The sequence below is a fragment of the Hesperophylax consimilis genome, chromosome 21 (assembly GCF_061612785.1).
Source record: "Hesperophylax consimilis isolate HC1 chromosome 21, BYU_Hcon_1.0, whole genome shotgun sequence".
NCBI lineage: Eukaryota > Metazoa > Arthropoda > Insecta > Trichoptera > Limnephilidae > Hesperophylax > Hesperophylax consimilis.
This window is the reverse complement of record NC_142856.1, coordinates 21805772-21831482: the sequence shown is the minus strand read 5'-3', so window position 1 is coordinate 21831482 and position 25711 is coordinate 21805772. Positions and strand designations below refer to the sequence as shown.

Below are 25711 nucleotides of genomic sequence, written 5' to 3'. Positions count from 1 at the left end.
GTTACAATTCGGTACACGAACCTATGAATAATTGCTATATATCGGATAAGTTAGCCGAGTTTTTTACCTATTACGAGTATTTTTTTTTTTTTTTTTTTATCAATATACTTTATCCTATGGATAGGCTAACAAGAGGATGGTGAAATACCCCCTGTTTGTGTTTGCTTCGCTTGTTTCATTTGATCTAAACTAAACATATTTGTAATTTCATGTAAAGTAATCATAAAAGGAATAATACTTGTGCGTAGATTGCAAGTAAAATTTTATCTAAAGGCAAAGGGTTTTTTCCATGATTATGTGTGGTCATCATATCGACATGTATGTATATGTATACAAACACGTGTATGTACATTTATTCAGTATATATACATGTAATTTGATGACCCTGTAGTTGTAAATGTTGATTAAGAAATGTGTCTAATCTTCAATGCCTACGAATAAAATTATCCCCGCACTTCCTCGAGGGTTTCAATAAATAATAAAACATATCATAAAACCCTAGCAAAACAACAACTCAATACAAATATAAAATAAGGTATTTGGGGTCATGGTTTCTTCTGAAAAACAGTATCACATCCCTCATGTATGTACAACATACATTTTGTTCAATTATTTATAAAATAAACAAGTTAACTCTATAAAAATAAAGTCATGGCAAGTATGTAGAAGGAACTTCTATCCCTTACAAACACCATTTTATGCTTCCAACGTATAACGAATATAACCGTTAACCCCTCACGCTATCATTCTCAGCAGGTCTCATAGAAATCATTCTGTCTCCCTTGATGTCGTGGTGAGAAATACGATCGAAACCGTGTTAGAAAGAGAAAATACCGCTATCTGTATTCAATTCTAGAAGTTAACCAGAGAAGAATTAAAATTTACACCTTTATGAAATCAAAGTTTCCGACCGCAATTTTTAAAAAAATTATGAAACTTTTTACTAATTATTTTTATATGAAATGACAAGTAATTCATATGAAGTGATCAATAATTTCAGTTACAAAAAAGTAAGGTAAAGTTTAGTTTATTTTTTTATGTTTGCATTCAAAAATTATATGTTAATTTCCAATAATAAAATTTGAATGCGTTTTTCATTACCTTTCAAAAACAGTTTTTAGTTTTCGGATGACACATTCACAAAGAGTAAATACTCCAACCTTCTGTCAGAATATTCCAGAGGCCTGAGGGGTTTATGCTTGTCTTTTTGAAAACGACAAAACAATTCATTTAATGAATTGTAGCGATTGTTGTTAGAATTTCATTTTGTTCAAATAAATCGACATTGATATTGATCATGTATATTACGTATGTATAACAAGCAAAAAGTGAAAACAAAAAACAGTGTTTATAAGAGAAGAACCTCCTTAAAAAAGCTTAAAATAAAAATATATGTAACAATTATGGCGATCTTACGTCAATATTATAAGTAACAAGAGAGATTCCAGAATTTTATCGATTTTCCACAACAAAAAGTTCTCACTTATTATTAATAATTGTGAAAGTAATTTGGTTCTGCGACAATTCAATATTTTGTAAGGAATATTATTTATCGAGACCTTTCATGTGAACCTTTTAGTGTGGAAAATGCGAAGGTTAATACGGAACTCTGGCGGGTTCCGCGTAGACAAGACAAGCACCACAGAAGAGAAGTTACCAATATCAGTCGTGGTTACACTCTACTCTCGGAATAGTCTAGTTAATATCAATATTACCTTTGAGCAAAAGTGGAAACAATCAACTATATGGAGGTACAGAGGTGAACCAGAGAAGACACAACAAACACCTTATTGTTGTGCATGCACACGCACAACACACGCCAATGAAGATGATTGTCATTTTTTAAAATGGGTATAATATTATGACGTATTCGTGCCACACTCACTTGTCAGTTAGATTTGGATGCATGATTTGTTTAGATTAACTCCACACACTGTCATCTTTAGGGTCTTTTGAGGAGAGGAAAGAGTGAGCATGGGTCTTGAAGTGACCCATGTTGTAGAAGGGAGGAAACACAGAGGACGGCAGATCGTTCACCAGCCGAACTGCGTCAACTGTATAGAAATGTTGGGCGCGTGTTCGGCGTGTTTTGACGCCGGAGCTTTAAAGGTTGCAATCCGTTTGTTAAGATGGGGGAATCTATCAAACGGTCCCCCCATTTCTGCTCAGAGTAAATGAATTTTTCCAAGTGAAGTATTCTGGGGCTCCAGACCAAATTCAACAGTGGGACGAACTAAAATGAATCGTCTAAATGAGCGACAACTGTTTCTACTAAAAACAATTCACAACTGTAAATTTAGAAAATCTGAGTTTTAATATTCACCTTAAAAAATCACTAACTTCAAAACAAACAGCACTATTATAGATTATTTATTTTACAATGCCCCCACGACAACTGTAAAGCCATATTGGTAATGTTTGTCAACATCCAGACACAGCGCACTGCAGGTAATGTGTGGGATGGGATGGAGTAGGTAAACCATAATACAGCTTTATTGTATCTTCACTGGTTCCACTGTAAACAGTATTATCATTTGTTTCAGACGATTGTGTAATACAATGAGATCAATTATTATCCTTAATTTATTGCACAATTGAGACACACATTATTACGTATTAATCTTACTCTAATTTTGTGCAGACTCTGGGCGCACCCACTTGGTAAAACTTTCAAACAATTTTTCTAGAACATCGCACATCGCAGTCTAACTTCATAAGGTATTGTTGTTGAATCTTAAATGTGCGTTATGCCCCACGTACGTTACTATTAGTGATGAAGCTTATTCCGCAAAAACACGCACACACAAGCACACGGTGGGAATCTTCTACATAAATATCTAAATGTCCATTAAATTCTCTCGATGAAACGACGCCACCTGTGGGTGACAATTACAATCACGACAATTTTATTGAATGACTTTTGTTTAAATACATGTCATCGAAATACAAAAGTTGTTATGTTGAAAATATTTAGCAAATTATAAAATTGAACAATTCAGCAGGAAACTATTGATACTTAAATATGGAATGACTAACCTTAGTAAAACCCCACCCACAGTGAACACAATGGACAAAAAAGGGTTTTCAACTAATTATTATAATTAACTTGGATTCCAGTTTCTATCTCTGACAAACTCAGGACTAATTAATTAATTAACAGAAGCACTTGATTGATTTTAAAATCTTATAATGTTAGAATTTATTCTTCTGCCCACAAAATGGCAAGACAAAACCGAATGTTTTCTGGTGGAGCAAACTATAAAAATATGTGTAATTGCTTACCCACAGGCTCCTGTATTAGTGCCAAATTTATGGATACGTAAACTGCCAAAATCTTTGTGTTGAATTCAAATCGAAAGAAAATATTTTTTCCTGTAATTATTAAACAGAACCAGTGAGGTGATTCCTGTTCTACTTAAGGATAAGGAACAGTGGCGGATACTCACAAAAATGGGGAGTGCGCTAAAAATATTGCCAATCTATCCCTACGTCAGGTCCGGTAAACCTTCAGCTGAAAAAGATAATAGCAATTGGCAATTTTGAAGCTTATACTGACCTGCTGGAATGATCGGAATGCAAACTGTAAACTAAAGTGGCTCCATCTCACCGAAGAGTTTAAGAGGCATCGGCGAGCGCAGTTCACGTCTCAGAGAAATTTCAATACTATGGTCGACATCCACGCTCTGAGCGTATATATAATTGATGTTCCCGGGTGACGTTTCTCGATGAGCGATATGGAATTCGCTTGCACCACGTGACTTATGACACGTGATACAAAGAACGAGAATTCGAGCCAGTTGAATTTAACTTAATACTTTCATAGTATTACTTTTATTTGCTTTGATCAGTTGATAATTATTATTTTTAGATTGACTGATGTTTTGGGAGAGCGTTGCTCCAACGCTCCTTAGAGATAGCCGCCACTGATAAAGAATTGTCCTTAACCTTAAAATTGACAATTTTCTTCGGAGAGAACTGGAATCGCAGTAAATTTTCAGTTTAAAGACAAATCTGCTGTCATTCGAGAGAACGGGAGTCGCTGATTAAGGATAATTCGTAATACTTAAGTAGAACAGAAATATCCTCCCTGGTCATTAGTAAATTGAAAACAAAAAATAAATCATTTAATAGGATTAGGATCATGAGATATTTGGCAGATGTCCAGAAATTCTTAACAAAGCAATATATCCGGTCAAGGAGGCACTCCATCATACGTTGTTTATGGCATATCACGGTGTAGTGAATATGAAAGGGTGAAGTGAAGTTCTAAGGAGTGCTTGTTCAGAGGTTAAGATAAGTTCGAATAAGGATGTCCTTCAGGCAAGTGAAGTTCGGCCAGGAATAGATTTTCGATGTGTAACAATAATTGAATAGTAAAAGTGCCCTAACATGACCTGGAGGTCTAGCACGGTCGATCGATAAAGCCCTATGTCAAAACGATATTGACTAAATTCGTCATCTATGGTCAGTTATCGATATTTTAGCGTGGCCTCTATAGTATCAGATAAGCTTCGGTTAATTGTCAATATACACATCTTTTGAATAACATCATTTGTCATGCAAAATTACTGGCCTATTAACAAACGAAGTTGCACTGACGAAGCTCTTAGAATTGAAAGAAGTCGTATATGAGGTGAGTTGAATCCGTTCGGACCAAGGATGCTACATTGGTTCGGGCTTGGAGGAACGAAACCTGTTCACATAATATATTGTGGATTAAAACCTCATAAACTAATTAACTCCCTTTTTAGTGTCAAAAAGTAAATGCCAACAGCTAATGCATATTTAGGTTAGTATTTCAATTCAACATCGTCAATTTATTAATATTTTTACGTGGCTGTTTGAAGTTTTGGAATGTCATTTCATAGACAATTCCTCCAGGTTGCCAGCGTATATCGATTTCTTATTCATTGCATTATCAATTTCGGTCTGGCTATAGACAGCGCGACTGTGCTCGGGAAATCGGTATAAATTCATCGATATTTACACCTATCGATCCGATAATGTAAAGATATTGATTTTACTGTGCTTGACCCCCTGGTGATCATTTATCAAATATGATTATTTTTATATGCACAATTTTTATTTTCGTGGAAAGGTTACCTCCAAACAACGAACTGAGGTGTAAAGATATATATAGAGTCTTGAAAGGTGAGAATTAAGTGACGAGTCTCGGTAGAAAAAGTTCTTACTTGTTGAGTATCGCAGGAACAAGTGGTTGTATAATGTCGAGTCTCGGAGGTACAAGTATAAATAAGTGGTAAATTGTAGCCTCGGGTATGTGTATTATGAGAGGAACAACTCTCGGAGGAACTTGGGGTTATTATGTTCTCCGAAGTACGATTGTGATGAGTGAGTCTCAAGTCAAGAGAGTGAGGTTGGTTATGTGATGAGGCGGGGGGCGTGCAGGCCTTGCACGTGGGGGTCCAGCGGGGGCTGGTGGTGGCGGGGGCTCCAGGGGTCGTGCTCGGGGGGGCTGGCGGGGTGGTCCGGGGTCCCCGAGGTGGCACCCCAGTCGTGCAGGGTGGCCGAGGTGGCCAGACGGTGCGTCAGGCGGTGCGCTATGCTGAAGCCGCCCGAGCCCTCCAGCTGCGTGAGGACAATTATCACCTGTCTGGGGATACAAGAGTACATCAGTATCACTATCTCTGAATCGGAGTAATGGACTGGATGTGAGGTTAGTTAGTTAATTACCTGTGAAGGGGCGGCACGGAATCGATGGTCTTGAGCTCACCGCGCGTGGACACCACGTTGTAGCTCTCCTGGCAATCGCACTTGACGTGGATCCACTTGTTGGAGTGACGGTTCTCCACCATCACCACCAGCCCAGCCCAACCCTGCAACAATATTACATTCAAACGTGTCCTTTGTAAAGGATTTGCCTGTACATGTATCTACAAAAAAATCATGTCATGGAAAAACACAAAGGACGGGTTTTTTCACAGAAATTGAAAAAAGTTATTATTCAAGTTCTGTGAAATTCCTATTCAATTTCTGTTACTATCTAAGTTCTGCGAAACAACCAGCCCATTGGTGAAATAATAACAGAATGTGAATAGAACTTTCACGGAACTTGAATTTAGAAATTTAGATGAATTGTTTGAATTCTATGAACAACCCATCCCAACTGTTTTATTTCCAACTGAGGATATGTTTGGTTCCATCCGTTGTGTTATTTAACCAGTTCCTACCTTTCCTCATTACTAGACTTGAAAATTTCAGGTTTGTGATTATGCAAATTACTATGCAATATGCAGTTTTTAGGCAAACAGCGCGAATTTTGATATTTTTTGAGAAATTTTAGCAAGTAACATTAACTAACTCCTTGCCTCATTCACATTCCCTTCTTGCAACTGTAAATATGGCCCTAGCACTCAGTGATCCTAGGACAACATTTCATAATAAATCTAAAATATAATGGTTTTAAATGCTTATCTGGAAATAGATAATATTGAAGAAATTGATGAACTCAAAAAAGTGAAGTTGATCGTGCCATGTCTTCCTCGGGCATCCCCGAATTCTTCTACCATTCTCATTTGGGTCATATCTTCTACCATTCTCATTTGGGTCATATCTTCTACCATTCTCATTTTTACGACATTATACATTCATTGGTTCATAGGATGAGGTTTGTCTAGGTCAGAGGTTCCCAAAGTGGTCTATATGGACCCCCAGGGGTCGATATCGGCTTGCTGGGGGTCCATGTCAGCGAGAAAAAAATGTAGGTGTCAAAGATTCAAATGGGGGTACATACGAGCCGACCCCCATTTACCTCAAGTCAACATTTAGGAGTTCCGTAAATGACACAATACACCTAATACAAATAACACAGTTTATGTAATGCTAATATGTAATAGACTGAGAAATTACTTATTTGATATTTTGTATAGTTGTTTATTGAGGTATATAAACAGGGATATACTTTCCTTTTCTCGTCAGAATTAATATTTTGAAGCAAAACATTGAATATCGGAAACCGCGAATTTTCCTAGATCCCCAACTTGTTTTTGAAAAACATCCAGGGTAACGTTTATCAACATTTAAATGTACTTCACACAGACTTAAAAACTAAGTTTGAGGACATTTTGACTATGGAAATGGAACGTCGAAGAATCGGAAATCATGTGACAAGAAGTAATGACCGGAATAAGCATTGACAAAAACTTAAGGGGCAGTTCTGTAGGGCTAGCTACAGAAATAAATTCCCGTTGCTTATCCTGCTTCATTTTCATTTGGTGTACTACTTCATAAGGGCGCCCCTGTCTGCACAATGCAAATACAGAGGAACTATACCGCCGCCCGGTTGTTGGACAGACAAGGGAAGGGAATCTTTTTATGAAAAAATAAACGATGATCACATGGGACGTTAATATTTTTAGGAAAATTCAATATTCGGCAGGCAATTATTTGGCAAACGGGGCAAAAAAGTTTGGGAACCTCTGGTCTAGGTCTTGGCGGCGGATGTGTTTACCCATGTACTGCGTGGCGGGTCGTTTCGGGAGAGACTAGTTGAGGGAGACCTTTTGATCTCTCCAGCCAGACTTTCTCTTGACACATTGCTTTGCCCCGCAACGGGAGGGATGGATTCATACGTCCGTCACTCCTGGACACATTGACCCCCAGGTTCCTACCCACCCCTCATACCTCTTCCTTCCCAGAACTTTCTCTCCTTCCTTTCCCTAAAGAGACATTCCACACAGCATCATAATTAAAAATTACATTCGAATTACTTGTTTGATTATGGTTTTGACAAGTTTGAATATTTATTAAATGGAAAGCTTTATGTGTTTCGAAATTCCGATGAATTATTTCAGCTTCTTCATCCAAAGAAGATAATAGTTCTCTAAACACGACAAACAATAGTCTTGGTTTTCGCTTCCAAAAATAAGTTTTTCGAGTGGAATAACCCAGTGGATTTTACATTGTAAAATATCTATAACACCAACACATATTTACGAAAGTGTATCTCTAAGTAGAATAATACACTTATGAGATACATATGTTCACTGTATTTCCAAACTTTTCAACAAAGAAATGTGTATATAACTTGAATATTCAAACGGTAACGCTGTTGTCTCAACTTGGTATAGGGAAGGTAAATGTGATGTTTGGTAATAAGTTGGGTTTTCAAGCGATAGATGGCACCAGTCATAAAGCTTACTTTAGAGTCCGACAGATGTCGCTAGAGTGTAGCAATTGCCTGTGGGATATTATTGCCAGACAACAAGCTTCTAGAAACAGAGAATTACCAACCCTCGGGTAATGAACAGTGTAGCTAAATCCAGACTTGATTATTGTAACGTAAATAAACGCAATTATAGCAAAGAACCTTTTACTTTTTCAAAGAGTTCCCAACACAGAAATCTGCAAGTAAGCAGAGATATAACAGTAAAAAATAATATACATGCACAATATGGTTGTACCTTTGTGAGGTAGTATGCGGTCATCCCCTGTCGGCCTTCGTGACGCTGCCCCCGGGCCAGGGTCAGCCCGATGATGGAGTCAGCCAGCACGTGCGGCGGGGGAGTGACACGCTGCAGCAACAACCTCTTGGAGGAGTGCACGGCCAGCACGTGCCGAGGGAACCCCCCTGCGCCCCCGCCCTCCAGACCCGTATGCCAGTGGTTGAACGCCAGACACACCACCACGTACAAATCACGCTCCAGCATCTTGTGGCAACCCACAAACCCACGGACTTGTCTCTTGGAGTTGGCCACCAGCCTCCCGGGATGCGGGGCGGCGCCGGGTCGCGCACGGAACACCACCACACAGAGGTCCAGTTGGGATCGTTGTGCCTTGGCTGAAGATCGCTGGCCCTCTTGAAACAAGGTGAAGTCGGCCTCCGTGGGCTGCAGCACGGTAAGGAGAAGGCAGGAGAGATGGCGGGGGGCGGCCAGTGGGGGGAGGATGCCGGAGAGGCGCACTTCATGCCAACCCACGCGCACTTTACAGATGTCGATGCAGTCAAAATATCTGTAACATATTCATGTAGTCATGTAAGTCAAAGTCCATCCCACCGGAGAGCAGGGTTGCCAATTTGTGGGGAATTTCTAAGAATTTAAATCAATTGGGTATTTTGCGGCAAGAACTTGATGCGGGGATTATATGAGAACTGACGTAACTAATACCGTATTGTATAAAATAGCATTTCTTTATCATCCAACCATATTGAAAAACAATATTTTCAACAATTTTCTTTCACAGCAATTTTTCAAAAAAAATTCTATATTTTGAGCCTGAATGAAAGAGAAAATCCGAAAATGATAACTTAATATAAACAATAATACTTTGTTTCATTTTGGAGGTGGAATTATAAATAAACTTAAAGGGAAATTGTTAATTTAGTTCTCCCCAATTAGGGGATTTTGAACATCTAGTGTGGTAATTTTATTGGCAACCCTGACTGAGAGATACAAGTGTGTTTTTTAGAAAGGGAGCTCGTTCTTATCCTTACTTGAGCACATCGTCGAACGCGATCCAGAAGACGCCCTGGTCGTCCTGGCTGCTGGCATCCTGCAGGGCGAGGCGCAGCGGCTCGGTCCACAGCGGGCAAGCGGCTGAGTAGTTTCCACGCCAGCTGTAGTGGCCCCAAGGATTGCGCAGCCGTAGCAAGCGGAGTCCACCGGCGTCGCGCACATCGAGCACGGAGTAGGCGTGGCGCGGCCGCAGACCAAGGCGCTGGTACTCCTCCTCATCCACCTGAACACGACAAACAACATACAATCATCATACAACTGTCAGTACACTAATGGGTAGAGGTAATAGAGGTATCACGCAACGTACTTTCATGTTTCCCCCTCCGCAAGAGGCCCCCATGAGAAAGCGCGCCTGGCGGGAGGACAGCAGCTGCGCCCACACCAGGTCGCGGTCCAGCTCCTCTTCACCCGCAATGGCCCCGCCTTGGAGGGGCACCGACTCGCAGGGAGCTCCGGTCAACGTACACAGACCTGCAACACAATACATACATTATAAACATGTCTCAGGCAAGATCCATATATCGGCAGGGAGGTGCGTTTGTCAGATAGGAGATGAAACACATCACTCAGGGCAGGTCATTCTAGGATAGAACAATGATATCTAAAGCCGCGTACAGATATTCGCAACACAACTTCCAATAAAAGGTCTCCTCTGGTATATTACTATTATGCACAATGCGGGAGAAAGCTTGTACAAAAAACCACTGGTGCACGGGCACAACACAAGATTTACAGAAGGAAACGGGCTAAAAACTCCTCGTATTTTAAATAAGTATGGAGGCCGTACTCTTGAATACTTGGTACCTGTGATCTTCAACAAACTAAATAAAAACTTACAAATTGTGAATAATGAGAGACCCTGCCCTAAAATCATAAAGCTGTGGTTAATAAATGATCAATCCATGTACCTTTGAACACCTTAATGTAAATTCCCAAACTCTTTCTTTTTAGTGAGATGCATCAGATATATTATGTATTTACAATTACTCGTTAGAAATATATTTTGCGAATGTCTGCAATAAAATAAAATCTGTGAAATGTACCTACTTAGAAATAAGACTTACTCATGTACACATAATCATACAATGTTATAGACATAGACTTAAGATATTTTGACTCGGTGGATCCTGCAGACAAGCTGGCATGTGACAGCTTTGTTGGTCTACCTATTTTGTTAAATAAAAAAGTGTTATACATATTGTTTTAAATAAAAAAAATTTAAAAAAAACAAAGGTTGTAACAAATTTCCCTAGTGTTCATGCCCGTTCGGTGCACAGTTTGTGCTTACAGCAACATAAACATTTTGGTACCTTGTTGCAATCTTTGTTTCATTACATGTTGTGTTGTGAATATCTGTATGCAGCTGTAAGAGGATGGGTCAGCCTTTAACTTAGTGGTGCACACAAATCACATTCATAAGAGTCATGTAATATTAAAAGGAAAGAAGTTACCTTCGATGGCTCTCCCTGACACCAGTGCCTCGTAGCATCCGTGGAGCTTGGCCACAGCTTTCTCTATGAGTGGCACCCATAACTGTTTTCGCTTTGCCTAAAAAACAGAAAATTGAGTTTATTTGGGGTATAGAGGCAACCAAAGAGACAATAATTTTGAAATTGATCTCTGGTTTTGTACGCCACAAAAGCAGCAATTGCACTGAGTTGGTGGTAAGAAAGGTAAGAAATATTTTGTTCATCCCCTGAAGATTTAGTTAAGCAAGCAATATGCTACAGGGTTTTCCAATAAGAGGTGTTATTTTGATATTCAATCGTAAAAGATCAATGGTTTCGTTGCTTGTGTGGCACGTAGCGCCGTCTTGTTGAAAGTAAACGTTGTCCAGATCAATACCATCCAATTCCGGCCGTAAAAAATCATTAATCATCTCTCGATAGCGCAATCCATTCACCGTAACTGTTGCTCCAGCCTCATTTTCTAAAAAGTAAGGTCCAATGACTCCGCCGGACCATAAACAGCACCAAACAGTCAGACGTTGAGGATAGAGAGGCTTTTCAACAATAACTCTTGGGTTTTCCGAGCCCCAGATGCGACAATTTTGCTTGTTGACGAAGCCACCGAGGTGGAAATGGGTCTCATCACTCAAGATGATTTGCATTTGATTCACTCAAGTGAATTTTAATAATTTCAATGCGTTGTTGAAGCGTGCATCGTTCCATTTTTATTAATGGCGTAGTTTCTACTTGTCAAATGTCAAAAAATGACAGCTTTAAAAGTAACATTTATCGAAATAGCGGGCTATTCTAAATAACACCTCTTATTGGAAAACCCTGTATAATAAGTCGAGTCAGTATGATAGCAATTAAATGTCCCTACATTGTTCTCCCGTGATAACAATTAGAACAAAAAGAGCATCAAGAGAACTTGATGCCAGAAAGGCTTTGAAAGGAATGTCGAGCGAACGTGGTTTGTATTACCATCTGCTAAATGTTGCACACCACAAAATATTGTGTTGAGTTTAATAGTTAGTTAGGGGAGCTTACAAAGTAATAACGTAAAAAGTCCCTTTTTAAAAATTACAATTTTGGTGATTTTCTCAACTACCGTACTAGACTCCTGCCCGTATTATGGTAGTCGTACATGATTTATGTAAGAATAACAATAATAAAACATAGGGGAAAAGGAAATTATTATGGTAAAACAAAAATTTTAAAAATGCATTTTATTATAGAAACCATTTTAGAAATAAAAATAAAGATAAAACTGATTGATAAAAAGATATTTTAAAGAAAATATGTAAGATTAGGTATGTAAGTTTAAGGCATTGTATGTTTTAGGAGCGATGAACCAGAATTGTCGTTGAACGAATGTGGGTCTAGTTTTAGGGACCATGCATCCCAGGTTTGATGATAAGCGGGTGTGAGCTCTCTATTCGTATTACCTGCGAGTAGACGAGGTGTCCCCGCTTGTCGCAGGGCAGCAGGTCGTCCACGAGCACAGTGGTCCAGCGGCCATCCTTGCAGAGGCGCAACTGGTAAGCGCCCTGGGGGCACGTGCCCTCGCCGCGCAGCACCACGCCCCGCACCAGTGCCTCGCGCTCCGCCAGCACGGCCAGGGCGCTCAGCAGCCAGCAGTTTCCCAGGACACCTGCGCAAGGAACACTCGTTACATTGCAAAAAAATTCTTAGTTTAATTAGCTAGCTGTAGTGGCTAGGCAGTATTTGGGTGAGGCTTACCCTGCGAGATGTCGCTGGGCCGTGGGTGTCGGAAGACGGCCCAGGGCAGGGGCGCGTCGCGGGGGTCGGTGTGGATGTGTCGCGGTCGCAGCCAGCGCGCCGCTGGCTGCTCTGCCTCCCCTCCGCCGCTGTAATACAGAGAGCGCGGGGCCGCACTGAACGTTTCATCCACAAACTGACCGCCACGCTGCAACAAACACAAGTGACAATGTATACAAGTATATATATATATACAATTAGGTAATTAGTAGTAGTTAGAGATGGTTGCACACCTGCTTGCACTGGTTGAGGATCTCCTGCCATTGCGCCCAAGCCAGACTCTCCTCCTTCAGACGAAGGGTCTCCATGGGGCAGCTCTCCTGACGCCCCGGATCACCAAACGCTGAAGAAACAACAACACACGCCATTATGAAAAACCCTTCAGGCTTTTAAATATTTTACCTACAAGTCCCAACAATGCTGAAATTTTTCATGGAATCGTTGTCAATAAGTCCACTTTACAAGTTCAACTGTATAATTTATATGCAGCCTGGGATGTAACAACAGTAAATGACAACATTTGGATGAACTGACCTCCGTCAATGACCTGTATGATGTCTTGTGGGGAGGTGCGGGGAGCGCGACACATGTCGCAGAGAGGCGCCCCCGAGGGGTTGCTGAAGGTGCACACGCAGCACTGCCACTCAGGTGGGGGCACCGCGAGCACTGCCACTGTGGAAGAGGGCTCCGCGGCCACTGCCACTGTGGAAGGGGACACCACGGCCACTGTGGAGGGTGCGGGGAGCAGGGCGGGCAGCGAGGGGGGCCCTCCTTGCCGACTACAACACATTAGTGAATCATCAACAACAATTTCACCATCATTGTCAAAGATGTTTTAAACTTTATTTACTGTATGAAAATACAATATGTATATAATTGATCAATAATTTATTTATTCATTCATAAAATGGTACATTACAATAGAATTCTACGCCGCTCATCTCATTAGGGAATTCCTGTGTTGAGATGAGCAGCTTTACAATTATATTTAATTAAATAAATAAAGTACATAATAATATGTACATGGATAGATGGATTATATCGAATATGGTGTTTCTACAGTGATTTATGACAAAAGCCACAATATGGGTAATCCAAAATCACCACTCTCAGCTCGTATGGAATTTTTGACCATTTCCTTGAACATATTTAACGAACCTATAGTTTTATATGTTCAGTAAGCATATTATAAAGTAACGGAACTTTATAAGAAAAACTCATTTGTCCGGAGGATGTTCTGGTATTTACCGTCTGAAGAAGAACCCAATCTAGTTTGCGCGCTTGTTGTGATCTTTTAGCAGTATCAATGTTGTTGAAAAATTTACAGAGAGCCTGTATTATGTACAACTACCTTACTTCCACTATGTAATAACTGTGACAAATATAAAAAAAACTTTTCTTTTACATTTTTAAATTAATTTTTGTGCAACATTTAAAGGCTCTAGGGTAGTCTTGTGACAAGAACCCCGACATACAACAGTTTTTTTAATGTAACTAACTAATTCCAAATATATTTCTTGCAGTCCTGAAGATATAAGCTAGCTTTCTTATTTTGTTTGTTAATCTATCTATCTCGGAAAGTTCTTCATCGACACAGTTGCATTCAAATACGGGTGTGTTGTTATATACCTATATTATATAGATGTCACTTGTGACAGTTAAGAACATGTTTTTTTAAAAAAAAACAGCACCATCTGTTGGACAAACATGCTTTTTTTAAAACAGCGACATCATTTGGACCTAAACGCAACACGCGCTCTTGTTTCACTATTTGCACAGACAGATAGTAATATGATTGTTACATTTTAGATTTCTATCAATTATTAAGCGAAGATATTTGATATTGTCTACTCTTTCCAAAGGCTGACAATTACACTTGTGCACACAACAATGTATTTTTAAGGAATGGTCTAAAGATGGCTGTTTTACAGAGGAAATGCTAAAAAAAAATTATTTTGTTTTGGTCATGTTTAAGTTTAACAGGTTTTGATCAAGCCGAATTTTGACTGCCCTTAATCCCGCCTCGCACTTAGCATAAGTTTCATCCCATGTAACACAGGCAAATACCTAAATAGTGTCATCTGCAAATACAAATGAAGTACCAGAGAACGGCAGCTTACAAAGGTCGTTAATATATAACAAAAATAAAAATGGACCTAGAACACTACCCTGAGGAACACCATAACAATTGATTTATTTGAACTAATGTGATCAATAATCATTACTCTATGTGATCTTTTTCCAAGATAAGTTCTGAATCTAAAGCTTTATAAACAATACCCATTGAACTGAGTTTTTTGGATTTTTTTAGGAGTAAACCATGGGATACTGTGTCAAATGCCTTAGACAAGTCTAAAAAGACAGCCATTGCTTTTTTGCCAGCATCTAGAGTTTCTATGACTGAGGTGATCATTTTGATGCTGCATCCACTGGTTCCCATGTTCTCTTGGAAGCCAAACTGGTTATCCGAGAGTATTTCATGTCTTGTGCGTACAGGGTTATTGAAAATGATAGACTCAATTTCGTAAATCTATAATTCAAACTAGTGACAAATGTGAAGTAATTTACATTTAATAATACTAACATTAAAGATAACTTTTGAGATCTTCAAGACAGTCTGGCTTGTCACCGTATACTCGGGACTTGAGATATCCCCACAAAAAGAAGTCAGATAAGCTTAGATCAGAGGAGCGAGGAGGACAGTGAATATTAACATATCTGGAGATAAGGCTGCCTGGAAAGACAGCCATTGAATTACGAGCTGTGTGTGCAGCTGCACCGGTAGTTTTACAAACTACAAATATTGATAGATTTTTGCCACAATCGGTAGATTTACCGAAATTTCGGTAGGAATGGCATCACTGTGCTCTAGGTTCCACGACATTTTGACAACTAAATTTCCCACTCTAACAGACAAATCAAGGCCACCCCCCACTCTCAGAGTCCAACCACTCGGCCATACTAGCCAATCAAAAAACATACGGTTTCCGTGACAAACTCTGTACATGGTGCTTAATTTGAATAAATTTGCACAAAAACAGCATTATTTTAAAACAGTAATATCGTTACTATTCTAAAATGTAATTTACTTCGCATTTGTCACTAATTCGCAATTTAAAATATAGAGTACCAAAATTAAGTCTCATAATTTTAAACAATCCTGTATAGTAAAAAATAAATATGGAATTTATATGCCTAGTTTTACCATTCGTCAGGGAGACCGGGATCATTTTAGAAATTTGACTTTGGTCGATACAAACTTCGAAAACCCATCTGCAACAACAGTTACTGATAAAAGTGTATTCATTTTTTTGCATGCATGAATTCCTCTAGCAGATGTTCTCATGGTAAGTGATTTGTATCCTACATTCACCCAAATACCATCAAACATCATTGTCGTTGATTTTTTATATTTACAGTCCCCTTAATAAGTTCATCTGAAGCTGAATAATTCGTACGCAGTTTCAGATGTAACACGGGAATGTTTGTTTTTCTTTTAAAAAATTAATAATATGAATGAAAATGGCAACCTGCGGTGTTCTCTCCTGTGGCGGGGCGGAGGCGAGGGGCTGCGTGGGGGGCGCGCTGCTACGGGGACCTCTGCAACACACATACACCAGGGTAAATAAATCATCCTGCTTTCATGTAGTGAGACAATCCAATGTTTTAAACAGGCAAGGCAGGAAATCCTAACTCGCCAAAGAAGTAGTGGGACTATTAACAGGACACTCGAGATACAAATGCAACTATTAGGAGTAACAAAACACCAATAGAAACAATCCAAAATATTTGTTTATCCAAATCGTGATTTGCAGTTAAGGTTTTAACGCAGCCAGCAATTAATGGTTGTAGCAGTTCAATCTAGCCCCGCTACAGAGCAATAACACCGGTCAGTTCCTGGCACTGATTTACGGCTGTCATGCCGTATTGCAACTTCGAGAAAACTGGAGACGGGCTTGCGGAAGGACAACGCGGCCATTGTCAGTATTCTACAGGCTGCGGATTTGGGACGTTGTGGAGATGGGAAGACTCGAGCCAGCACGCGGGTCGACAAATTTTTACGAGCAACAATGACGCCGTAGATAGTTATTCTACCTTGGTCATCCATCGCTCTAATTTATAAATTTAACAACGCTAATTGCATTGTTTGGCGCCCTTACGCGATTAATCAGGTCAGTTAATTTAAATGTCACCACCTTATTGTCAACTTTCAATGTAATTAAAAATTCCACCGTTGCGTTCAATCCTTCGGATAACGCACACCCCTGAGATATTATAGTAATGTTTGATACAGTGCTCATGTTTCTAAAAGTTGTAGGAATAAACATAATTTTGGAATCGTTTTACCCCTTTTTCTTACATACTTTGCAATCCCGATGTTGTCACCTCATGGCTTGTCAATGGCGGCCCACACTCGGCAGCTTTAGAGATATTATTTGAGAATGATCTCATCTTTTGTAAGTATTCAATTGTGGTTGAGTATCTTATGCCACAAGGTAAAAAGGACTACTTATTTGTAAGCAGATTTTATTTTCGCAGACTAGATACTGATAGAACAATGCAAGTTGACTACACACTGTCAAATTCATGTATCGACAAATCACTTAACAGACAGGGGAGACAGTCACGCCACCTCCCCTTGGTTTGATCCCCTTTCCCTCATGGACAGGTCTATGGTTTTGAATGTCTATGGGAAGAAGGCTAAAGATTGTAGTAGTAATAATAATAATAGATGAAGGAAGTTTCCACTGACCAGGGGGTGCCTTGCAGGCCAGGCAGGCCTGCGCAGCTAGAGGGTTCCTCAGTGTGCAAGAGGCGCATGCCCAGAACTCCCCTCGCGGCAGGGTGGGCTCGGGGGCGCCTAGCAGAGACCTGAGGCGACTGCCCCCGCATGCCCCGCAAGCCGCCTCCGCCCCCGCGTTCTGCAGGGTGCAGCGTCGGCAGGACCAGCTCTCACCCTCGGTGGGAGGGGGCGGGGGCGGAGGTGCCACAGTGGTGAGGGCAGGCCGCGTGAGGGAGGGGGCGCGCCGCCGGGCCCCGCACACTTCACAGCGCTGCAGCCAGCCGCGGTTGTAGGCGTACGAACACGACAAGCAGCACCACATACGCCCGCCAGCCCAACTGGAATACATATTACTGTTATGGTGGATTATATATCTACACATAGACATTCTTCTTCTTCTTCCTAGCACTATCCCAACTCATTGCCTAGGTAGGCTGTTGGGGTCGGCTCTTCTCGTTCTCAGGTTATAGCTTCTTCGGTTCTGAGTGTCGCTTTCATCTAGGCCGTTTCTTTGTAGGATTTTGGAGCATTGGGTCATCCAGGGGTTCTTTGGTCTACCTCTGGATGACTGTCTTTGAAGCTCTATAGACATTGCCTGCTTCACTGTGTGGTCTGGTGGTCTCCGTCTTATGTGCCCATACCATCTTAACTGTCGTTCCTCTAGCTTACTGTTTATGTCAGTGACACCCAGGCTACCACGAATGCGTGAGCTTGACATAGACATAGACATCTACACATAGACATTATATCTACATATGACGTGTTAAACAATAATAGCATTTCATCTGGTAAAATTGGAGGCTTCCTGTTTGGGGGGAATCAGGACAACATCCGATGCGCGTTCAGTGTGAGTTACGTGGTGGTTCGTATTGTTCTTAGTGTTTTATGTGAACCGATTTTTTCTAGTGCGTTCTGGAAATGAGTGACAACAGTATGCTGTCAACTTTTGTTTTGAGATGGAAACTTTAGCAAAACTTCAATAGGTCTATAAAGACAGAATGTTGTGAAGGGCCAATGTTTTCAGATGGTTGAAGGCCGAACTTTGCACCGGAGCCTTCAACTGTAAGGACTGACGACCAAAGAATCCGGCTTCTTCAGAGTATTATTCAAGGCTAATGACTTTTGCATGGATTTTATAGAAGCCTAATGGCGGCCATGACTGGATACTTCTTATCTCTCGTGTCCTTTGTGGTAAATCTACATTCGTGGGAAAAGGAAACTATTCACAAGGACTCAACCGACGATCAGGACTGAAAAACAGGATTCTTTGGACGTCAGTCTTTGCAGTTGCAACATTGAAACTGTTGAAAACCGCCTGTTGAAAACATTAGGCGTTGAAAAATAATTACGCTAAATCAGCCAAGGGCTATTCTTTGCTTACCATTAAAGTTGTAATTGGTGTATAGCGGTAAGTTTCGGACGTGTCGGAGAGAAAAATCAAAAAAGACGTCTAGAAGGAAGGTACATAACCAAAAGACCATTCCAAATTACATATAAGATCGTTTAGAAAGTGTAAACTGTAACACTCTTTTATTTATTTGGCCCAATAATGCTAAAACAATAGGTACATTGCCGTTATTCAGCGTTGAAAATATTAGAATTGATGAATTCAGGCTATCGCTAAATTTTGCTTGCCACCGATAGATTTGCTCGACACTTAGCGCCTCATATCGGCTAGAAAGGTCTAGTAGGAAGGTACATAATAAAAAGACAATTCAAATTTAGCATAATATCGTTCAAAGTGTAAGCCTGTTAACCATTTTTATTCATTAGGCGCCAATACAATAAAAATAGGTACATAGCCAGTTGAATCGTTGACTGGGTTGAATAATATTCGCGTGAAGGTATTATAAATTATAACTAGTTTAGGCATTGAAGGAATATAGCTATTATTTTCAACGCCTAGTTATATTTTGACACAGCACTAAAATAAACACTTCCAGATTTCCAAATAACATATTATGCCGTTCATCTCAGTTTGTCATTTATTGACTTAACAATGTTAGATATCTATCGACACAATTACACAATTTACAATGGACATCAAAAAGTTCTGTTATCAAAAACCGCCACAAAATGAAACTTGTATAAATGTATTGTAATGTAGTGACTCACTCTGTGTCCTGCTGCGTAATGTGTGTAGTTCTCATCTCAGGCCCGGCAATGTAGGAGTAGGCTGCCCCCTCGCCCACCTGCAGCTGCAGGTTCAGATCCTTGTAGCGGCCCTTGTTGGGTAGCGCGTAGATCACGCCGGCGCACTCGCCGTCCCAGTCCTCGCCGCTGCACGTGGCGGGAACTGTGGCACGAGCACGACCTGTCACAGGCAGGTTGGCATAGCTGCCGCCTGTGCTGCTCTTGCGCAGGGAGGACGAGGAAGTCGGGGAGGGGGACAGGTCGAAGCACTCGTGAACGCTTCGGCGACTCGAGATCACCTGCAATCCAATCCAATTACTCACTTCATTAACCACAAAAGAAGGCACGTAACTCAACAATAAGCCAGTGTCGGTGACTAAGCTAATTTCACTGTGAGACAAGAACCCAAAATGATGTTACCTTGCTAGCGGGCACGAGCTGCTCCGACAGGGAGCGCACATAGGCGGGGCGCGGGGCGGGCCAGTCCGATACGGTGATGAAGGCACCACCACCGCGGCCCGCGCGCGCCCCCCGTGCCAGCGTGCTCACGCTCCAGCCCGGGCCCCCTGTGCCTCCTGAGCTGGAGGGGCCCCGCACGGGAGACAGGCATGCCTCACAGCTGCGGCGACCCACATTCTCCAGGGTGCACGCTCCACATGTCCATCTGGGGAAAGAACCACTAAATTATAATTAACAGCAAACTGACTGTTTGACAAATCCATCATCAAAAATTCTATTAGTCAATTCTACTAATATAAACCAATTTAAAGCTCGATTGGATTCTTATTCGGAGAGGAGAAATGATTAATTTATTTTAAATTTAAAACAACTGTTCAATTAGTTTCCAGAAGGTTTTTATATATAATACATGCCTATTATATTTATAAAAAGTAGAGAAAAGTCAATGTTTTGTAATCAAGTTGAAAAAACATACTATCGGACGCTTAAATTGTTTTTTTTTTTTTGTATTGCCGGTAACCCGGTCTTTTATTAACATCAATGGTTATTCACAAATCATGTGAGCTACCCGACTCACTAGACAATATCTGTTCTGAGCCGGGTAGCAGTATCATTACATATATTTTGTAAACAAATCAGGGTTTAATAAAAAATTATACATTGCTAACGCTGTCAAGATCTTATGATATGCATTAAAATAATGTACTACAAAATTGCATATCTTAAAAAGGCCTACACAAAAATCCACGGTGGTATATGTCTATCTCCACAGTAATCATTTTTATCTTTTACATATATAATGTGTTATTTGATAATTTATATCAATATCTTAGAAGATATTGCAATTTTAAAAATCACTTGCGACAAAACTATTTTCCGCACGCACAAAAGCCGCAGCGGCGAGTACTTATCTTTGTCGCGATAACAAGTATATCGGAGCTCTCCATGTTGGCTTGTTTATTGACAATATTATTTGGTTTTCAAGGATGAAACACAATGGACAGAGGTTTTATTTCACTGAAAACAACATTTTTTTTTATTATTTAAATTATAAGGCTGCCTTTACACTTGTAAGTTTTTTCCTGTAAGTTGCTCACGTAAGCGACTTATGACAAATTTACCAATGTAAACGACACCATAAGTCACTTACCGTAATTTATACCAAGTTACGGAAGTTTTTTTTACGTAAGTTTTTGACAGGTCTAATCGCTCACGCGGGAATTTACGGCTCTCTCACAGCTTATCAAAACAGATTGATAAGTTGAGATGCTTACCGTAAGTTTTGACGTCACTGTCGGGATGGTAAAACAGAAATCTGCAACGCTGACAAGTCTTTCTGCCGTTGCTCATCGGGACTTGTTTATTTGTCGCCATGAACAGCTTTATGAAATAATATACTGCAATAATCTATGGAGACTAACATAACATTATTTATCATTAACACAATGTCATGTTTAAAAAATGCCTGTGTAAATGTGTGATAATGATTCTAGTATTCGACTTCACAAACTGATGGATCAGCTATCAAACTTCACAACAAATTAATATCTCCAATGAATGCATATAAAAATGCAATACAAGAATACATAGGAAACATTACCTGACGCCAAAAATCGAAGAGTCACCATTATTTTTTCTAACTAACTATCCATCACGCCGTTTCTCCGCAGGGGTAGGCTGAGAGGACGGACCGCCAAACAACTCGGTCTTGGCACACACTTCTTGCCTCATTCACATTCATACATCGTCTCATACATAGGTACTCTTTTATTATTCTGACTCTTGACATGGCCCGACTCAAGTATCTGATTCACTTGGTCGTGCCATGTCTTCCTCGGGCGTCCCCGACTTCTGCTACCATTCACATTTGCATCGTATATTCTCCTTACTTTGCTCATTCGTTTTACATGCCCAAACCATCTAAGCGTCCCTTTCTTGATCTTACTCATTACGCTTACATCAGCCTTGTACTCTTTGCGGATCTCCGCATTTCTCACACGATCGTACATGGTGTTCACACATACGCCTCAGGAATCTCATTAATTTTTCAGCTGGTGAAATAGCATTCCGAAAACGAGTATCATTCTTTTTAATTAGCGGTCCAACCATTTCCAATATGTATTAGAAGTCAGTTGCTCTAATTTGGATAAAATTAAAGAATTTTCGTTGATCCTCAAATCTTAATTCTGCCGTTAAACGAACGAAATCCCCATCAGTACTTTTTCTTTGAAGCCAACTCCTAATCCAACACTCTGCGGGCCCTTACGTTTTTGTTTGACAAAATTGTGCATATTATCGCAGCGGCAATCCGTTATGTGCGGAAATGGGTAATATTTGGGGATCCATGATCTAACCGTAAATAAACAAATCCCTTATCAAATATTACTAACCGACAGCTGTCAATGTCGGCGGCAACGCGTTGTTGTCAGGAAGCCATCTTCCAAAAATAGAATTACCAGTGTTGCCAATTCAGCTCCTTTAGAGCTAGATCTGGCTCTAAATCGACGTCGTCAGCTCCAAAAAAAGTCATTTAGCTTCTTAGCTCGTTTTTCAGATTTTTCAGCTCTTATTCACGTAAAATAATATTAAAAAAAAATTATATTTGCAATAATATTCCAAAATAACGAGGACTTCCCAAAAAAAGAGATTCCCTGAACTCCTGCACAAGTAAACAGTTACTAAAAATAGACCGATTCCCGCGACACTTCAGGCCGCCGCGCAACTCTTACAGTGAACTGCGCTGTAAACCTATCGATCTTTACTTTTCTGCGCGGCGGGAAAAAGAATATTGATCCCTACACGTAAGATCAATATCTTTGAAACGGAAAACTTTCACGAATATTTGGATCCTCACCCCTACTTAGGTTACTTGGTAGAAAATAAAGTGAGAGGAATAAAAGAAACAGGAAGGTTCTCTGAAGAAAACGAGAGAGAATTCAGAAGCAGGTGCACTCAGTTCGTTGTTTCACTGATTAAGCAACTTAAGCAAAGACTACCGGAAAATTATGAAGTTTTACGGAAAATAGATCAGTTGTCAGTTTCGAACACTTTAAAACAGCTGAAAGAAAGCATCGCACCTCTGATGAACGGAATGGGCATTTCTGCAGACATCATTGCAAAAGCCGAAGTCCAATGGTTCAAGATCTCTCTAATACCCTGGAGAAGCACATCAAGCACAGTCAAGTTTTGGGCTGAGGTTCTAAAGTATCGTGATGCCGCTGATGAAAATCCTTTCCACGAAATCAGCTCTTTCGCAGTTTCGGTACCTGCTCTGCCGTGGTCAAACGGAGAAGTGGAACGAGTTTTTAGCCAGTTAAATATAGTCAAAAATAAAACTAGAAATAGACTTGGCAATGACATGGTTAATTCGATTTTAACAATTCGATCGGGGCTCAGGCGACACAACAAATGTTGCGAGGATTATGAATTTCCCCCAGAAGTTCAAAAAAAAATTGGAACAATAGCTGTATATGAAAAAAATCCTGATGAAACCGGTCCTAGCAGTGCGATGGTACAGGAACTGGAACCGGATGACTGCTTAGATTTTTAGAGGACTAGTCGCTGCCTAACAAAAAAAAAAATTATAAAAAAAAACAATAAAAATATCCTGAAGACTTCGATATTATCAGAAATAATTGTGTTTTGAAAATTATAAAAACAAACAAGTGTATTGTTGAGTGTTTGTTATGAGTTGTTCAAAAGCAGCCAACAAGAAGGACAAAAGGTAAGTTTTTTTTTGTCAAAAATTCTGCAGTCCGCCCCCGAATTTTTTTTCTTCTCTGAAATTCTCTAACAACCCCCCCCCCCCATGCTTTATGTCACTTTCAAAATTTTAGCTCCTTTTTGGCTCTTTTTTGGGTTTCGCCTAGCTCTACTTTAAAATTCGAGTTGGCAACACTGAGAATTACTGGTGTAGCGGTCTCTGTGAGACGTTCGTAAGTTAAACTTCCAAACAACTTCCGTGAGCATTATTTACGATAAGTTGGATGCATATGTAATCGCTCCTGTGAGTAACTTATCAAAAATTTACGAAAGTCGTAAATTTTACTTACAAGTGTAAACCCAGCCTAACATTGTTACGGTAATAAACATAATATATGGCATAAACAAAATAGTGAAATACTTTTACAAGGATTCTACGTCAATTAAGAGAGCTAGATCTTGAGCTTGGTGTAGGAGTTTTTTCATAATTTTACTACATTTTAGTGTAAAATGATACTATAAAATAGTGTACAGTAAATATAATCTTAAATACTAGGATGTTGTAATGTTAAAAATTTATAATATGGCATGAAATGAAGTGATTGGTGATGTTATGGTTGTTAATTTTTTTTTAAATATAATTTGATCTTCTTTTTAAATGATACCAAATTTGTTATTTTTTTTTATTTCTTCGGGAAGACTATTGAAATATTTTATGCCTTTGTAAAAATAATTATTGTGCATTTGTTGTGTTGAAAATAGAGGAATTTGGATGTTATGCTTATGCCTTAATGATGAGTTAAGTTTAAATTTTTTTATTAAATTTTCTTTGAAAAATTGTAATATTGAATCTTTTTTATAAAGGTCTTCAATTTTTGGTACTTTAAAAATATTGAACAATGTTGCTGAAGGAAATTTTGGTTGTTTTTTCAAAATTACTTTAATAATTAGTTTTTGTACCACCTTTACAGGACTTACAATTTTTTCATATGCACCTCCCCATCCAATGATTCCATACTGAATTAATGATTGGACTAGTGCAGAGGTCGGCAAACTTATTTGCCAAAGAGCCAAATATGTACATTACAACGATTTAAAAAAAAAGAGACAATTATAAAAGCATTATAATAATCAGTTAAGTATTTTAATATTAAGTATTACACTATTACGTAATTATGATGTATTACCTATTCCTTGTAGTTTATGATTAAGTTTATTTAGATGAGACGTAACGTCTAACATGAAATAAAAGTTTTGAATCTACTTATAATCTGTTAGTTCTGGATAGTTAACACCCTTCTTTATTTATTTTTATTTATTTATTTATTTAACGCCCAGAGGGCTTTTACATGTGGGTGGTACAAATTTAATGACAGTTTTGAAACATAAGAAAGAAAAGAAAGAAATAATAAAAATAAAATTACATAAGTATATGCGAGAAACAAAATTAAAAATATCAAGAACATAAATTAAAAAATACAGCGATTTGACTGGTTTACAAAAATATAACTTCCATTTAGGAATAGTATTGAAATAGGTCTTTTACATAATCCACAAAATTCGCAAAGTTAATGTTAAATATATCGACATCACCTAAGTATTGGTTTCCCATAGTGTGAAACCGTTGTATTGGGGAGTTCGCAATGTAATTTCGCTTATGTGTGTTGCAGTGGAATAGTGTATTTTGTCGTGTTGTTATTGTAGGTATTCGTAAGTTTATGAGTTGCAGAAGTTCGCAACAGTCGAATTTAGAGTTTAGAATCTTGAATAAAAAAGTTAAATCGTTTATTTTACGCCTGTCTTCCAATGTGTGTATTTTTAGAGTGTTTAATAAGAAATGATATTGTAAGTCTTCTAGTGGGATATTTAATTTAAAATTTATAAAACGCAGAAATTTTTTTTGTATTCGCTCAATGTTATTAATGTGAATT

The 25711-nt window shown here is 39.3% G+C and overlaps 1 protein-coding gene across 1 annotated transcript in view; it reads right to left on the bottom strand.

Moving 5' to 3' along the window:
* Nucleotides 1-4937: 4937 nt before the first annotated feature.
* Nucleotides 4938-25711, bottom strand: part of LOC149413743 (calpain-D-like) — a 39290-nt gene continuing 18516 nt past the window's right edge. The window contains exons 3-16 of the mRNA XM_089644748.1: nucleotides 20040-20283; nucleotides 19602-19918; nucleotides 17457-17824; nucleotides 16234-16303; nucleotides 13238-13482; nucleotides 12937-13046; nucleotides 12665-12851; nucleotides 12370-12575; nucleotides 10928-11024; nucleotides 9784-9947; nucleotides 9455-9699; nucleotides 8424-8973; nucleotides 5695-5837; nucleotides 4938-5614 (exon numbers count right to left, since the gene is read on the bottom strand). Coding sequence (XP_089500874.1) covers nucleotides 5383-5614; nucleotides 5695-5837; nucleotides 8424-8973; nucleotides 9455-9699; nucleotides 9784-9947; nucleotides 10928-11024; nucleotides 12370-12575; nucleotides 12665-12851; nucleotides 12937-13046; nucleotides 13238-13482; nucleotides 16234-16303; nucleotides 17457-17824; nucleotides 19602-19918; nucleotides 20040-20283 — 3178 coding nt within the window. The 3' untranslated portion in view covers nucleotides 4938-5382. The remainder of the gene's footprint in view (nucleotides 5615-5694; nucleotides 5838-8423; nucleotides 8974-9454; nucleotides 9700-9783; nucleotides 9948-10927; nucleotides 11025-12369; nucleotides 12576-12664; nucleotides 12852-12936; nucleotides 13047-13237; nucleotides 13483-16233; nucleotides 16304-17456; nucleotides 17825-19601; nucleotides 19919-20039; nucleotides 20284-25711) is intronic.